Here is a 15,372-nt window from a genome sequence, read left to right on the forward strand (position 1 = left end):
CTAAAAATCTGATTGTCATGCATCTGGCTTCTGTTCTTGTTCACCTATTCTGATATCTACCATGGAGACGATCGAGTAATCTATTGGTTCTTTTGTAAAGCCCTGATTCTGTGAAAATGATCACTTATTTCATGCAATTTACACATGTACATATGTTCACAATCATATACACATTTCATGAATAAATATACCCCCATATACTTACAGCTATACTTTATTCAAATCCACTCATATTAAACATACACACACATACATCTGTATCTACACTGATAGCTGTATTTTGATTTTAAATAAATATTGAAATGAATTCGACCACGTGGAAAAGGCCTTCAAACAATGCATCCAAACCCAAAGGCACTCACAGCAAAGCAGTCTGCTAATAGTTTGTTCATTTCTACTTCATGCACTTAGCAGGGTAAATATCATCAATATATGTACACAGTAAAAAGGCTTGGCATTGAATGTTCATGAACGCTATGGAAAACAAACTCCAGACGGTATGTGGATGCTGTGTCTATTATGTAACTGTACACGGAGAGATTTTCTGCATGTAAGAGTGGTTAAATACGATTTTACTTTTATTGTTTTATTAGAACTGAAGCATTTAATGTGATACCAATGAAAACTTCCAATAAACATGTGGCCGGTGACAAAACTTGGTACAAATTTGGTTTGGTTTCTAAATTGACTTTTACTCTGTAAATATTAATTAAACTTAACTCTTGGTCCATCTTAATAGAACTGTCAAAGCAGCACGTACTCAATAGATTCTTAAATATCCAAAGATGAGTGAGGCGTTTCTGTTAGCCGTTCTCTTTTCTGACTATCATAGAGTTTATTATACACGGGACTGTTTTCCAACCTCAGCTTCATGTAATGAGAACAGCACAACAGAAGAGGGCAGAAGAGACAATACAGTCGGGGCCCGGAGGTTATCAAGTTATGCTGAACAAGAGTGGTGCTGTTTTATTGGTGGAAAGAATGTTTTTCTTCCTTAACTTAGAAAGGGGGTCTGTAGAGTGAAAATATAGAACTTTAATTTTCACTCATTTGCTGAACCTTTGTTCAATATGTATGTCGGACTTTACAAAATGTATTGCAATTCATATTTGCAGAGGACCTTATCGACCTTTACATCGTCTGTTCACCAGCTGACAAACAGTACTTTATTGCTGTTTCTCATATTTACTCCTTTATCCTCTATCCCACTTGACTAGTACATTGTGGTCAGATCATGGAACAAAGAAGACAGATATTTAGGAAAAATTCACCAGTCAACCTTAAACGCAGGTTTTTTGGGAAACTGAAGTATCCATAGAAAATGGACATATTCACAGGGAGAACATGCAAACTCCAGACAGAAGATCCCCACGCCTGAACTTGACCCAGGGATATTCTCACTGTGAGGTGAGAGCACTAACCACTACAGACTTGGTTTTTTAAAACATCCTGTTTTGTTCTTTTTTAAATGTATATCGTCCCTCACTCGGACATCTGCATCCAAAGAATCCTGACAAAATACTATTTTGAAAAAGATTATTGTGACAGTAGTAGCTGTACTTGATACAGAATTAACATGCACTCACTTGTCTAATTTGAAATTCTATGGGAAATATGCCACATAATCAAAGATTTTCATTGCAGTGTGGAAGAGAAAACTGTAAAAACAAAAGCGCTCAAGAAAATCTGCGAGTAATCGTTATACCTCTGAAAGTCACATATAAACCTCAAGTCATTACTAAAAGGAGATATATTGGTGACAGACAGTATAAACGACAATCCACAATTAATGTTATAAAGCCATGACAATAAAAGCAATATTATTTCAGCGACGTGACCTTGTGGATTACAATTCTCTGAAACTGAATTTGACTGGCTTGACTACAAACTCTAGAGTATTGTCTGGCCTTTTCGATGCAAATCTACTACTTTGATCCATCAATTCTCTCTCTTGCATGAACACATTTTGCCCTCTGAATGCATACAGCAAAAAGAGAATAGCTGTATGCTGCATACTGACGACACACACAAATGCACACGCCAACACACGCTCACACTTTACACACTCACTCCATGCCATATGGAGCCACACAGCATCAAGTGTCGTGCCTGCTCCACATGATACACACCCAGCCCACAGTACCTTTGTTTCTTCTTTGGCTCCACGACACTATCCCTCCATCTCGTCTCACCTCTTCAGGTTATTCCAAAGCAGAATCTCTCCATCCACGACGCACCCTGATGAAACATCTTTAAGTCATCTTCAAGTTCAACCGTGTCAACTCGCAGCACCTCTTTCTCTCGGCCTCTCTTGCGTGAAGCCTCCCACTCGGTCCCCCCTTCTCCTCGACTGAAGAGATGCTCGTGCATTTTTAATGGCACTATTGTGCTTGTGTATGTGCGAGTGAATGGGGTGCATTGACTGGGAGTCCATACTTCCTGAAAGAAAAACAGTCGGCGCTGCCCGGGAGCGTTGGAGAGGACATTACAAACAGCTGGACTGTTCACGGAGAGGCGGCAAGGAGGGGTCAAAGGTGACTAATGCCCCCTCATCAGGATGAAAGGAGTCGACAAGCCCTCTGAAGTGGCTTTACAACATCATATATGAATAAATGTGACACTTAAATAATGATTCAACATTCTAACATGTCACCATAAATGTGAGTTTCCTTAGGTTACGCCAGTCACGGCTCAGCGATCAAACAACAGTAATGGCTCGGCTGAAACTGCAAAAACCAACGGAAAAACATCTAAACAGGCAAACAACCACGCAGCTGAAACAATTGAAATGACTCGAAAAGCAACATAACTGCAAATGTAGTTCTACATTTATAATAAACAATCTCCATAAGTAACAGCTTATGGTGATTTATCTTTATGAGCTTTCCTTTATTTTCAGGATTTCAAGTTGTATTTGGTGGAAAGAGAGCAAAAATAGTTAATCTGGTCATAAAGGCTGCATAAGGTTGAATAGCTTATGGTCACTTTATCTCCTGTTTTCTTGTAAAACATGTTGGAGTAAGGTACTGAAACTATATATTTATGTTATTTCATTCATTCAAGTAACATCTTTTATATGGGAGATATTTTTTTTGTTCTTGCCAAAGCACAAATAGAAACATACAGTAGACTTGGTAATTGTCGGAAAGCATGGAACGTCACAGGATAACAAAATATTATAATCCAGAAATTTGTGAAGAATCAGTTTCTTAATTTTCATTTACCTTTTTTTTTTTTACTTGAGATTCATGCCAGCCTTGCACCTAAAATAAAAATGAAGGCTTTAAACAATTTTTTAATACAGCACTTTTTAAAGTATTAGGATATATAATCACGTAATTTCTTACTTTAAATCAATATGCTTGAAGTTCAGGTCAATAAATAGACAAAGACGTTAAGTGTTGTAAAATGCTTTATTGATTTTATTCCTCCTGGTTTCATTCTCTGAGACAGTTTCTTGCTTTTTTTTTTTTTTTACCCAAATCAAAAAGAAAAACACACCAACTTCTGTCCACATTCAACACGGATAGGATCAGTCTCTTCAGCTTCAGCTTGGTTTTTGTTAGATTTCTTATACAAAATAAGGACGGGGGGTTATATTTCTTTGCTGTATATATACAGAAGAGTTTATCCGTAGCCCCTCCTTGAGGTCTCTCGTCTGTCCGAGCAGTGGCTTGAGTTACTTTTTAACAATCTGGATGACGTCCTCGTGCTCCATGATGTGCGTCAGGCCCACTCTCTGAGGGCTGTACTTGGTACTGGTTCCCTAAAACACCAAAGACCCCAAAACAGCTCAGGTCAAAATTACAGCAAATAAAAGCAGAACACCCATTCTGCTTCAATTGAAAAGCATTTCTTAAGCTTCCTGCTTTACATTGTCAATCAGCTTCACTCATACAACCACAAGCCCAGTGGTGACTGTAGTTCCTGTGGAGGCTGAAGCAAGCTTGATATAGGTTCTACTGCCCTGTGTGGTTCTCCAGCTGTACAGTGGAGAACAGAAAGGACCTGCAGCAAGCGCCTAGTAAACACACCAATCCTCCCCCCCTCAAAAGTACTTACACCACGCATCATTTATTCTCACAACAAAAGAGGCAGCTGTGCCACACCCTCCCTTGACATCACCTGTTATTCATGCTGCCAGCTTGAAGACGATACGGACTCTTTAGAACCTCTACAAATAGACTACAGAGCAGCTTTGACCCCAGAGCGGCCATCTTTACAACAAGAAGTGGTGCGATGCGGCCGAGCATAATGCAGTCAACGCTGTGTAAAAAAGCCATTTGTTTCTCACTGAAACTACAAGTATTAGAAAGATAGAATAGCCACTAGATCATGTTTGTTTGTTTTCCTTGAACTAGAGGCAAATATACAGTTACAGAACGTCAAAGCCTCGGAAAAAAGTGACCTTACTTACCCAAACCAGAGCGTATTTGAACTGACTGGCTAAGGTTCTGTGGATTCGATGGCACTGCGGGTTCAAGGAAATAATATTTATATATGCACATACTGATTTATTTATAAATTCAAACAGGTTCACATCTGCATATCACTCACCACATGTTCTACAGATGCTCCTCTTCTCATGATGATGGCATCATTGAAGTCAGGACGCTCTTAAATCAGAAAAACTAAATTAACGAGGAATCATCAAGATGACAGTCTCATGACTGAATAAGGCCAAACGCTGATGTGTGTGTGTGTGTGTGTGTGTACTGATACCTCCTCTTTTCTTGGTGTAAATGCAAATCAGAGCCAGGTATTCCCACAGACTTTCCAGAAGATAATCCAGGTTCAGCTTCATCCCACAACTGATATATACGCACAGACAGAAAAGCCGGTAAAATAGGTGAAAAAAAACACACACACACCCACACACACACAAACACACACATCTAACCTGATGACGACACTATGAGGTCTCCGTGCCAGGCGGTCCACCTCCTCAATGGAGATTTGATCCACTTTATTGTACACCTGAGAACACAAGCAATCAATATGAGAGGAAGACAGATGAACACAAGATAAAAAACTGCCAACGTTAACCAAAACCAGGTATCACCACAAACTCCTGATGTTCTCACTTTGTGAATGCATATTCATTTTTTATGGGCTGGAAACTCCTAACAAATGCTTAATAAACTTACATTATTATTAAAGAATAAAGAATGTTTCAGAACTGCTCTGCTAGGAGAGACTGAAGATGTCAACTCAACACTGGTATCTGTATTGACATACATATAGGCAAGGCATGTAAACTCGGTTCCCCACGATGACGTCGATGAACTCATCTGGTGTGCTGTCCTCCCTGAAGAGGACTTCAGCGTTAAAGATTTCTGACAAGGAAGGTTAAGGAACGAAACTCTATCAGCAAATGGAATACATTTTAGAGCAAGAGAGAGACAGAGAGAGAGAGAATAATGTATAGATGAGAAGGATACTGTATTCATGTAGAATGAGTTGGACAAGCTTCTCTGAGCAGTGAGTGAGAGGAACTGTGGAGTTGTAGGACAAACCACCACCTTTCTTGGGCTGCAGGAAAAGACAAAAACAGCAATTTATGAATCTTTATTATTACAGGTGACTTTATTTTTCCTTATTTGTCGATCAGTGCAGCTGCTTCAGTTGAGATACAACAGCCTCTGACAAATCAAGAACGGTAGGGTAACCACTACACTGAGGGGTTTAGGGAGGGCTGGTGTATTTAGATTTAGAGTCATCATGAGGGATTATTCAGGTCCATAAATAATTGGACATTCAAACAATGTAAAAAAGACAAAACCGAAGAGGAAAATGTCCCAAGACCACACAAAAACTGAAGACAGCTGCTGCTGGAGGCCTGGCGGAGGTTCATCCAGGGTGAAAAACCAGCATCTAGTCATGTTTATTAGTTCAAGTCTTCAGGCTGTCATGGACTGCAAATGATTTGCAGCTAAATATATAAAGTTACAAACATACAATTATTATTACTTTGTCTAGTTCCTCTTTGTCTGTAAAAAGGTGGACGCCACATTTAAAAAACATGATCGCGACACGGTTCTTTTCAACAGAGGGAACTTTACCTTGAAATAAATATTTGGTTTTAGCCTGTTGAGTCTGATGCCCACGGACTCCAACTCTTTTTCTAGAAGTTCTCTAGAAAAACAAAACAAAAATAAGACTCAATATGTGTGACACCTTGACCGAGACACCAAACTGGTCCACACTCACAATGTGCAACACAAACCTCTGAACGTCTCCTTTGGTGGTGTCCAACATCATGATGACGACGTCTGAGGTCCTGGCGACAGCAATGACCTGTCGACCTCTTCCTTTACCTGGAACAAGATAAAGAGTTGGAATATCACAATCATCACGATGCAAGACCTTTTCGCTTCGGCTTTTCAATCCTGATATTCTCCTTAATTAGATTTCCCGCGACCGCTTACTGAATATGAAAGCAAAGAACAGACAAACCTTGGGCAGCGCCTTCAATGATTCCCGGCAGATCCAAGAGTTGGATGTTCGCCCCTTTGTACTGAAAAATAGCAAACAACAGCGTTACAAACACATTGTTACACTGTGATTAAGTCTCCAACGTGTGCATGTGTGAATGCGTCTACCTCGATGACCCCGGGTATGCAGGTGAGAGTCGTGAACTCGTAGGAGGCAGCTTCACTGGCTGTTGATGTCATCAAGCTAAGGAAGGTGGACTGCAGGACACAGCAGAGGAATAAATGAAACCATCACATCTCAGAGCTACTCATTTAGAGAACTGAAGGAAATATCCAGATTACCAACCCATCATCCACCATGGCAACGTACCTTACCCACAGAGGGAAAACCGATGAGAGCAACTCGAGCATCTCCTGATTTCATAACATCGAAGCCCTCGCCTTTGGCCCCCGCTGACTTGGAGGGCTCTAGTAGCTGAGATCTGTATTTGGCGAGCTTGGCCTTCAGCAAACCCAGATGGTACTCAGTGGCTGGAGAGTTAAGCGAGAAAGGGAAATAAACAACACTGCATTGAAATGTGATTCATTCAGTTATGTGACATAACTCAGCAAATGCTGCAAAAATAAAAATTTAAGAAATCTATAGTCACGGTTTTAGTCAAAACCTGCAAACATGAACCAGCCAGGAGGAACGAATCCACAGTGGAGGTCTGTTTGAAACTATAATCATTCCTCTGCGTGACCTTGTTCGCCCAGCAAGATAGAATAAGTCAACAGTCCAGAGAGTTTCCATAAAAAGAGAATGTTTTGCTGACATCAACTTTTAGGAGTATTCAAGGCCAGATTTATACAACAACTGAAATCGCAACAGTAAATGGCAGAATATTGAAATCTACATAAATATGATATTGCCACAGGTTAATTAATCAAGCATAGCAAGACAAATGTGTGTGTTGAGTCAGTTGTCTTCTTTTGAACTAGTACTGAGTGCACAGTGAATTATTAGTGCATTTTAGGACATGTTCTAGTTTGTTGTAGTGTGTAAAAGCAGTAGTGTGGTTTTAAAATACGAATTTTAAACAGTTCTGATTCTGAGATGATGAGAAAAAGGTTATAAACCAACAACAGAAGAACAACCTGTCATTTTAACTTCCACAGAAAAACTATCTACTCGCTGGAAGTTTTCATTGGTAAGAATGACAATTTGATTTTAATTACTGTAAGTCAGACCCTGGTGCTGTCATCAGCTGACATTGTTAATTCTTCTTCCTTTTAAGGTTTTGCTCGTTGGATGAGTAACAATACACTCGCACCTTTCACACAGACAAGTTGCTAGCCATGTATAGCTAGCAGGTAGCTGTGAGAAAACGCTCTCCCACCTTTGTTTTTCTGTGTTCGAGAAATTTCTTTCTCTATTTCTGAGATTTTCTCCAGAATGCCCATGGTGGCAGTTGCGGTGAGCTGCAGCTACCCTGTGGTGGAGAGAGAATAGAAACAGAAACGTGTCATCCCACAGATGTTAGCCCTGTTAGCCTCCCGGCTAACCTGAAACAGTGAGGAAAACGCTTTGAAAGCAGCATGTGAACACACACTTCTCTGACCGAGCGCCCGAATACAACACACACAATGACATCGGTTTAAAAAGATCGAAGGATAAAATGAGTTTGTACTTTGACAGCGGCTACTTTCAGCGGCATGCACAGGTTACTGACATCAGCAGGCGGATACTGTTCCGCTCCCGTTAACGGTCCGTGTGGAAACAAAGACGTTCCGGTAGGACCAAATTGTTTTACCCCACGATTACATATGCCTGCGTCATTGAGGAAGAGTGCAGCCCGACCGTATGACAGGGTAAATATTGAAAAGCAGTAATGTAAAGTAAAGATAAGAGGCAGCAGGGTTTCAACAGACTGACATCCCGCGGCTCGGTCGGTCGTTTGTCAGTGCAGCAGCGAACATGGCTGCGCCCACAGCACCGAGAGGACCAGCACCGTCCGGGTTTGAAGGTTTCCCCTTCCCAGTGGCCGGCAAACCCCCGGGGGACAGCTCCGGCAAGGAGCAGGAGCAAGGCGGCGATGGGAAGAAGAAGCCGTGTAGGGCTTGTACGGACTTTAAGTCGTGGATGAAGCTGCAGAAACAGACGCCAGCTGCTGCACAGGTGACCTGAAGACTCACGAGCTTTCAGAGTTTCTGTCTACTTAACTTTATGTTTTGACCTACTGGTCATTCCTATCTCCATGCAACAGCATAGCAGTGATGAAATCCCGATCCTCCATTTACATCTGATGATTACTGAGTAAAAAAAACATAACATAACACGGCGCTAACATTTGACTATTACATAGTCCACAAGTTGTCATTGTTGTTTGATTTATGGAAATAAACAGATCCGTTTTTGCCTCGAAACAAATCGATCGACAATAATTTGCCCCAATATACAGTGGGACTAAAATAAGCATGTGGTTAAGATAGATTCAATCTACAACCTGTGACACAAAAAAAAGTAATAATATCCCCAAAAAATCTAACATAAATGATGACTTCCATCCGTCTATCTTCTATACTGCTATATCCTGTTCAGGGTGGCGGGGCGCTGGAGCCAATCACAGGTAAATTTGGGGTTGGGCAGCAAACTCCCTGGTCAGGTCAACAGTCCATCACAGGACAAACACAGATCGCACACACTTACATTCATATTTTTGGACTGTAGAAGCAGGAAACTTATGCACAAACAAGGAGAACATGCAAACTCCCCACGGAAAGGCCCGGCTGGAATTAGAACCCAGTCCTTCTCGCTGAGAGAGAGCACTAAACTCTGCACCACTGCGTGGCCCCTTCTTAACACATTTTGCCATTATCATTACACCAGAAAGTGTGGCTTTTTTTATCCAATGGCTTGACTCACCTTATCCCTCCCACTTCATAATCATACAATAAGTTTGCACGAATCAGTTGTATTGCACGTAATGCTACCTGTCTCATGGATTGCTGAATTGAATTGTATGTCTCTGCATTTAAATGTCTTTTCCTTTTCTTTTTTTTTTAACCCCACAGGAGACCCCTGCTGCTGAATCGGAGCCACAGCAAGACCCACAGTGTCCATTAGACAGAGAGGAGCTGGGGCGAAACACTTGGTCCTTTCTGCACACCATGGCAGCATATTACCCCGATAAACCGAATTCCAGCCAGCGGCAAGAGATGGGCCAGTTCATCAACCTTTTCTCTAAGTTTTACCCCTGCGATGAGTGTGCAGAAGACCTGAGAAGCAGGTCAGATCACAATGCACAAGTTTTCATGTACAAGCAAACAATTGCCTGTCACACTTTATGATCACGAAAGCAAGTTGGTTTTAATTAACTCTGTTGATAGTCGTAGCCGGCTTGCTTGTTGATTTGTCAGTAATCTTGTGTAAAAGGTATCCGTCAACAAATGTAGTTTACTCTCCACAGATTGAAAACCAATCAGCCCGACACCAGCAGCCGCAACGCCCTCTCTCAGTGGTTCTGCCGCCTTCACAATGAGACCAACGTCCGCCTGGGAAAGCCCGAGTTCGACTGCTCCCGTGTGGATGAGCGGTGGAAGGATGGATGGAAAGATGGATCCTGTGACTGAGGGATTGGGTTCGCACGCTGAGACACAAGTGTGGAAATCCCTCCCGTCTGTGCAAAGCAACACAAACACTTTTCTCTCTTTCTTTGCTTTTTTTTGGGGGGGGGGGGGGGCGTTTTGTGGTGTGGATGATTCATGTTCACTCGCTTTTGTTGTGTTATGTAACTAATCAATCGGGTAATACGATTAAGGATAAATAATAAAAAAGCTTTTGCTGTTCCTCAATTTAAGACAATTTGAGATTTGACTGAATGTGGGATAAACTGTAATCATGGGGGCGGTAAATTGGTTTTAAAATAAGTATTTAGCATTTTTCTTTGTTACACTCTACGCTATGTTCAATTTGATCAGTGAGTTGTTTAGAAATTTACATCAAACTGTTTCTGTTGCCTGTTGTTACTTTGGCCTTCAGCCTTTTGTAGCCCAATATCAACAATGCTGAATTGTCCTCGTCTGAGCATCAATAGTAAGTCAGAGCTAGAATATAAGATATGGAGCTATATGTCAAAGAGGTGTATATTTATATGCTGCTAGTTGGTGTTTGTTTTCCAGTTTTATACCACCCTCAATCTGTGTGGCATGTGAGAGAGTAAAACCGCAGTGTAATAATTTATTTGCATACTTTTATATTGAAAGAGGGGATGATGTAATTTTCTAATAAAAGCCATGAATAAAAGACCAGTTACTGTCGGCCATGAAGTAGAAACCAAATACTTTATTGAAAGCAGCTTCTCAACGATGATCTGCTTGTCTTTTTCCATTTCCACCCACTGTAAGCGCTTTTCCTCTGCTGCTCTGAGAAGGACTCGCCTTTGAGAGCGTAGTTTTGACATTATTTTTGGCAGTTAATTAGACATGCAATAAATATTTGGTAGATTCAGGGACATTTTGTTGGAAAAAAAAATAAAGATTATCAGTGTCTTTTGATGCTATTTTTTGTCAAGGACTTTTGAGATCATCATCTTCGCCATATGATATTCCAGTGAATAATAAACACTGGTATTTTTGAGGTTACTTGAAAGGTCAGTGCTTACAATAGAGACACGTCGAGTGTTTCACAAGTCAGAAGTAGTTTCACATTGTGTTCACTTTCCATTGGAAGTACAACTACTACATATTCCACATGAAGTTTGAAGAGTTGACATCTAGTGGTGTGATGCATTACTGCACTGTACTGTATCTGAGTATCCTCAGCTGCCACCCTACCTCTTGTACCACTTTGTGCTACTCAGTGCCAGTGGCTGGAGCTGATCCCAGCAGGGTGCAGCCTGGACAGGTCAACCATCCAGCACAGGTTCATATTTATGAGAAGTTTTACGCTTGGGGTTTGTCCTTTTGTTATCAATGGGTCCCTTTTGTTTGTGGTACTTGAGTACAAGTGTTCAGTACGATCGGCCCCTCTGGGTGTCAGTGGTGGAAGTCAGTGATATTCTTTGTTTCTTCAAATACCATTATGTAACGCAGCTACACAGCAGATGATGTGAGTCAGCCATATTTCCTGCGTGAATCTTTTCTTGTATTTATGTGATGTTTCTAAATGCATCATTACAGCTGAGTTAGTTGATGTTTATATATATATAAATTCGACTTAAATTCACTCGTCTGTCTCAAGGAAATGAAATTTACAGAAAGGTTTCACACAGCAGTAAAATTATTGGTGCCACGCCAATAAGGTTTATTTTAAGTTAACTAAATGGTTTTGTTAAGGCCACATTACTGAGTGAATAACTGACACTACATAGCTGGTGAGTATGGTATTTCATGCAGCACCATGACAATCAGACTGTACTTCATGCTGCATTTGGAAGCCAATGTCCGTGCCTGAGGAAGTTTTTATAAGCAATCATTCAAGGTTTTGAGTTCTTAAGGGCATTGAGTCGTATTGCATTTGTTTAATGCAGAGAAAATGACTGATTCTTGTGTTTGTGCACAAATATTCTATTAAATCATAACAGTATGACATAATGTTATAATATTCTGACTCCAACAATGACTTCTTGTCATAGCTGGAAGAGTGACAAAAAAAAACTAGTAATAAAAATGTATATTTTAACAGAATGCCCCTTCACAATAATGATCTAATGAACTATCAAACCAGGAGTGTTCCCATTGCGCCACACTGATTTGTGCCAATTTTACAAACAGACAACAACACTGTCTGTTTTTGTACGCAAGATTCAGATGAGGAAAAACTTCCACAACAAGATCGGGGCAAAGAAGTTGAGAAAGGTTCACTTCAAACTCGTGAAAACGGTCACAGACGGATTATCTGTGGCTAATGTGGGAGAATCTGAGGTTTGAAAAATTTATGACCAGATCATTATCCTTGAGATACTCTCAGTTCTAGTTGGGCTTTTACCAGCCTGTAAACAGGGCTGGGAAGGTTACTTCAAAACTGTAATACGTTACAATTACAAGTTACTTGTAAAAAAAAAAAAAAAGGAATCAGTAACTTACTCTAAGTACTAAAATAAAAAAGGAACGTACCAGAGTACTTTTAGTTACTTTTGGATTACTTCACTAGCAAACATAAAAAATAAAGACAAGAGAAGAATAGAATGTGTCATCTGCTCAGTGTATTGACAAATCTTATACACAGCATACACAAGTTGCACTTAACAGAACAAGTTTTGAACCATCAACACTCAGAAACAAATCAGGAGTCCAACACTGAGAATCAAAAGACAAAGAAAGTTTTCAATTATTCAAGTGTTGGTCCTCAAAACAATTTCTATTCAAGAAAATGTGCTCATCTTTTTTTAAAACAAACAGAAGATATATAAAGGTAAACAGAAAACGCCCTGTAAGTACAAGCAGGTGGTCACTATGATCTGCCCTCCAACAGCATGCTGTCACACCAGAACACTTTAACAAAGATATTTAAATTCTGTCATCATGCGCTCTCTCTCGCTCTATCTCTCTCTCGTTGTTTTTTTCCGACTAAATATAAATGTTTGATAGATTTGAGAAGCTGTGTCTGGCAGCAGAAATCACTGATTGACAATAACCGACCAACCCGCTACTGAGTCAATGAGCAGACTTAAAATCAAAAATTAAAAAGTTACGGCGCGTTTAGCCCCAATTAATACCTAAAACATGAGATCCTCTAAACGTATTGAGAATGGCTTACTACCATCCACACAAGTAATGGTATTGGCAGGTTACTGACAGGTCAGCGAGCTAATAAAACTAGTTGACAGAGTCCAGGTGTGTGTCAGTGAAAAGTGAGCGGGTTGTTTCCTACCTGTTGATGTTTCTTCAGGTGGGACGTTGGGAGCACTTTCACGGCTGGGAGGCATCATTCTCATTGTACAGAAAGGTTAAGAGCGTTCTCCGACTTCAAAACAAAATAATGTCGGAGTTTCCAGCCAGAAAATGCGTTTCTTTCCCGGGAGCGGCCACGACGAGAGCGGCTGCCGGCAGTATCCATGGCAACGCGTCGTTTCAGGCGTGGGTTTGTTGTTGCAGTCTGCCTGAAAGCGTCGGGAAGTGTCGCAATGCCAGTGGACGGTGCATGTGTCAAGTGTCTAGTTTATGCAATATGATTTTGGAGTGTAATCCCGCAAAATAATCCCAGTTTTTATCTAATATACCTGTAACGGGATTACATATTTTTTTACGTACTGTAACGGATTACAGTAAAAAAAATTGTATCCTAATAAAGCCGTTACATGTAGTCCGTTACTCCCCAACCCTGCCTGTAAATATGCACGGAATATTAAAACTTGATGTCAGATTGTCATGAACTGTATTTATTTCATGTTTATAAGATGACATAACCAACTTCCTCGTCGTGTTGTGCGGTTTACTGTTTCATTCAAAATCCCACATTGTCGTTATCCTTTTATTGCCTTGTCTTGTTTGTTTGTTTTTTCTTAATATAAGAGCATCAAGCACGTCTGGCCTGGAGCGTCAGTCTGCGGCGCGCGGGCACGTCGCGGGTCCTGCACGTCAGCCTGTGGGAGCGCGCGCACGGCGCAGGCAGGCAGGACCCGTCCCTACAGCAGCAGCAGCAGCAGCAGCAGCAGCGCGTCCGTCGTGCCGTGGAGCCGCCGGGAGCGTGGAGCCGCCAGGAGCGCACACACAGAGCCGCAGAAGATGGACGGAGGAGTGGGATCGTTCGGAGTGGGCCGGGCCGGGTCCGCCATTGACCCGATTTCCTTTGCCAAGCAGCCGCAGACCATCCTCAGAGTCCTGTCCTGGGTGAGACGCGGCTTCTCACGGGAGGCTGATGTTTGTGTGTGAATGTGGTTGTGGTTGTGGATGGTGGGGGGGGGGGCTCCTCTCTGTTGTAGCTTCTGCGCGAGACCCGTGACGTGTTCCCACTGCAAATATAGACAGTAGAAATCCGCCAAAGGGTGATGAGCGTCGGGCGAGAAAGAGAAAACTCAAAATGTGTTATAATCTTATAATCTTTTCTCACAGAAATGCACCGTCCAGGGTGTAACCAAGGCCTGGTGGTTATCTGACACTCAGACCTTGTAACTGCTTTCACTACATGTTTTTACACATACATTCTAACCTCGTCCTGATCAATTTTGATTTAATATATAAATCAAGACATTATGGGATGTGCGGCTCAGCGGATTGTGCCGAAGATGAGAAACCCCCGTCTTTCTTAATCAGCCTCGTCATTTTTCTCCTCCTGCCCAGTAATAATGCTTCTTACTCATTACATAACCGCATTATTTACACCTTATTCCTCGTCCCGTTATTTCACCGGTCTTATTGTCAGATAATGATTTTGCTGATTTTTTATTTTTTTTTTAACCCTAAACGGTCGTCGTCGATCGTCATCCCACCTGTGATTGGTCCGCGAGCATCATTACGCACGCAGGGCCACGAGACGCGTCGTGTCCTGACGTTTGATGCCTTTGGGGTGACACACAAGAAGGTCCCCTTCAGTAGTGCAGGGATCCCCGACGCCACCCAGCTCAGTGCCTGCTATGTGACTTTAAAACCATTCAGGGTGCTTTTCAGTTTAAAAGCCCTTTACTGCTGTTTGCAGTTTTGAAATCTCCAATCATCCTTTATTTAGATATTGTGGATTTTTTATTTTTTTTTAAGAAAAAGACACTGACAGCTGTAAGGTTAGCAGCAGAGTGGTTTTGAAAAGGTCACGTTTACAGTGTCGTCAGTAAAATGTAGTTAAAGGATTCAAATTATCCTCTTTGCTGAAAAAAATAAATCCTTTATCCTTTTTGCTGTTATTGTCAACCTTTTAAAATTTAACATTCAATCGCGGAGAATCAAGAAACTCAAGTGAAAATAAGAGATCCAGTTTTTCTTATAATACTAAATAATAATACAGAAGGTACTGTTATAAGAA

The 15,372-nt window shown here is 41.2% G+C and overlaps 3 protein-coding genes across 5 annotated transcripts in view; 2 read left to right on the top strand and 1 right to left on the bottom strand.

Annotated features, from left to right (window-relative positions):
• Nucleotides 1-3,399: 3,399 nt before the first annotated feature.
• On the bottom strand, nucleotides 3,400-8,412 carry drg2 (developmentally regulated GTP binding protein 2). 3 transcript variants are annotated; one of them, XM_080487572.1, is made up of 14 exons: nucleotides 8,105-8,412; nucleotides 7,814-7,906; nucleotides 6,805-6,965; nucleotides 6,603-6,692; nucleotides 6,457-6,517; nucleotides 6,227-6,317; nucleotides 6,063-6,135; nucleotides 5,442-5,532; nucleotides 5,239-5,336; nucleotides 4,901-4,977; nucleotides 4,723-4,811; nucleotides 4,558-4,616; nucleotides 4,418-4,471; nucleotides 3,400-3,766 (listed from the first exon to the last, which is right to left on the bottom strand). In XM_080487572.1, exons 2-14 carry the CDS (start codon nucleotides 7,875-7,877, stop codon nucleotides 3,680-3,682), a joined length of 1,095 nt encoding a protein of 364 aa, XP_080343698.1. In that variant the 5' UTR covers nucleotides 7,878-7,906; nucleotides 8,105-8,412; the 3' UTR covers nucleotides 3,400-3,679. The 3 variants fall into 3 exon arrangements, with proteins under 3 accessions (XP_080343698.1, XP_080343699.1, XP_080343700.1); XM_080487573.1 differs by having other exon boundaries at nucleotides 8,147-8,387; XM_080487574.1 differs by having other exon boundaries at nucleotides 8,027-8,160.
• gfer (growth factor, augmenter of liver regeneration (ERV1 homolog, S. cerevisiae)) lies at nucleotides 8,196-10,974 on the top strand. The gene is made up of 3 exons (XM_080487575.1): nucleotides 8,196-8,592; nucleotides 9,489-9,703; nucleotides 9,884-10,974. The coding sequence occupies exons 1-3, from the start codon at nucleotides 8,392-8,394 to the stop codon at nucleotides 10,044-10,046; spliced, it is 579 nt and encodes a 192-aa protein (XP_080343701.1). The 5' UTR covers nucleotides 8,196-8,391; the 3' UTR covers nucleotides 10,047-10,974.
• A 3,058-nt stretch (nucleotides 10,975-14,032) lies between these two features.
• The window catches only part of syngr3a (synaptogyrin 3a), a 4,482-nt gene continuing 3,142 nt past the window's right edge, over nucleotides 14,033-15,372 (top strand). Inside the window, exon 1 of the mRNA XM_080488519.1 lies at nucleotides 14,033-14,246. Coding sequence (XP_080344645.1) covers nucleotides 14,142-14,246 — 105 coding nt within the window. The 5' untranslated portion in view covers nucleotides 14,033-14,141. The remainder of the gene's footprint in view (nucleotides 14,247-15,372) is intronic.

This window comes from Lipophrys pholis (assembly GCF_963383615.2).
Source record: "Lipophrys pholis genome assembly, chromosome: 19".
Taxonomy (NCBI): Eukaryota; Metazoa; Chordata; class Actinopteri; order Blenniiformes; family Blenniidae; genus Lipophrys; species Lipophrys pholis.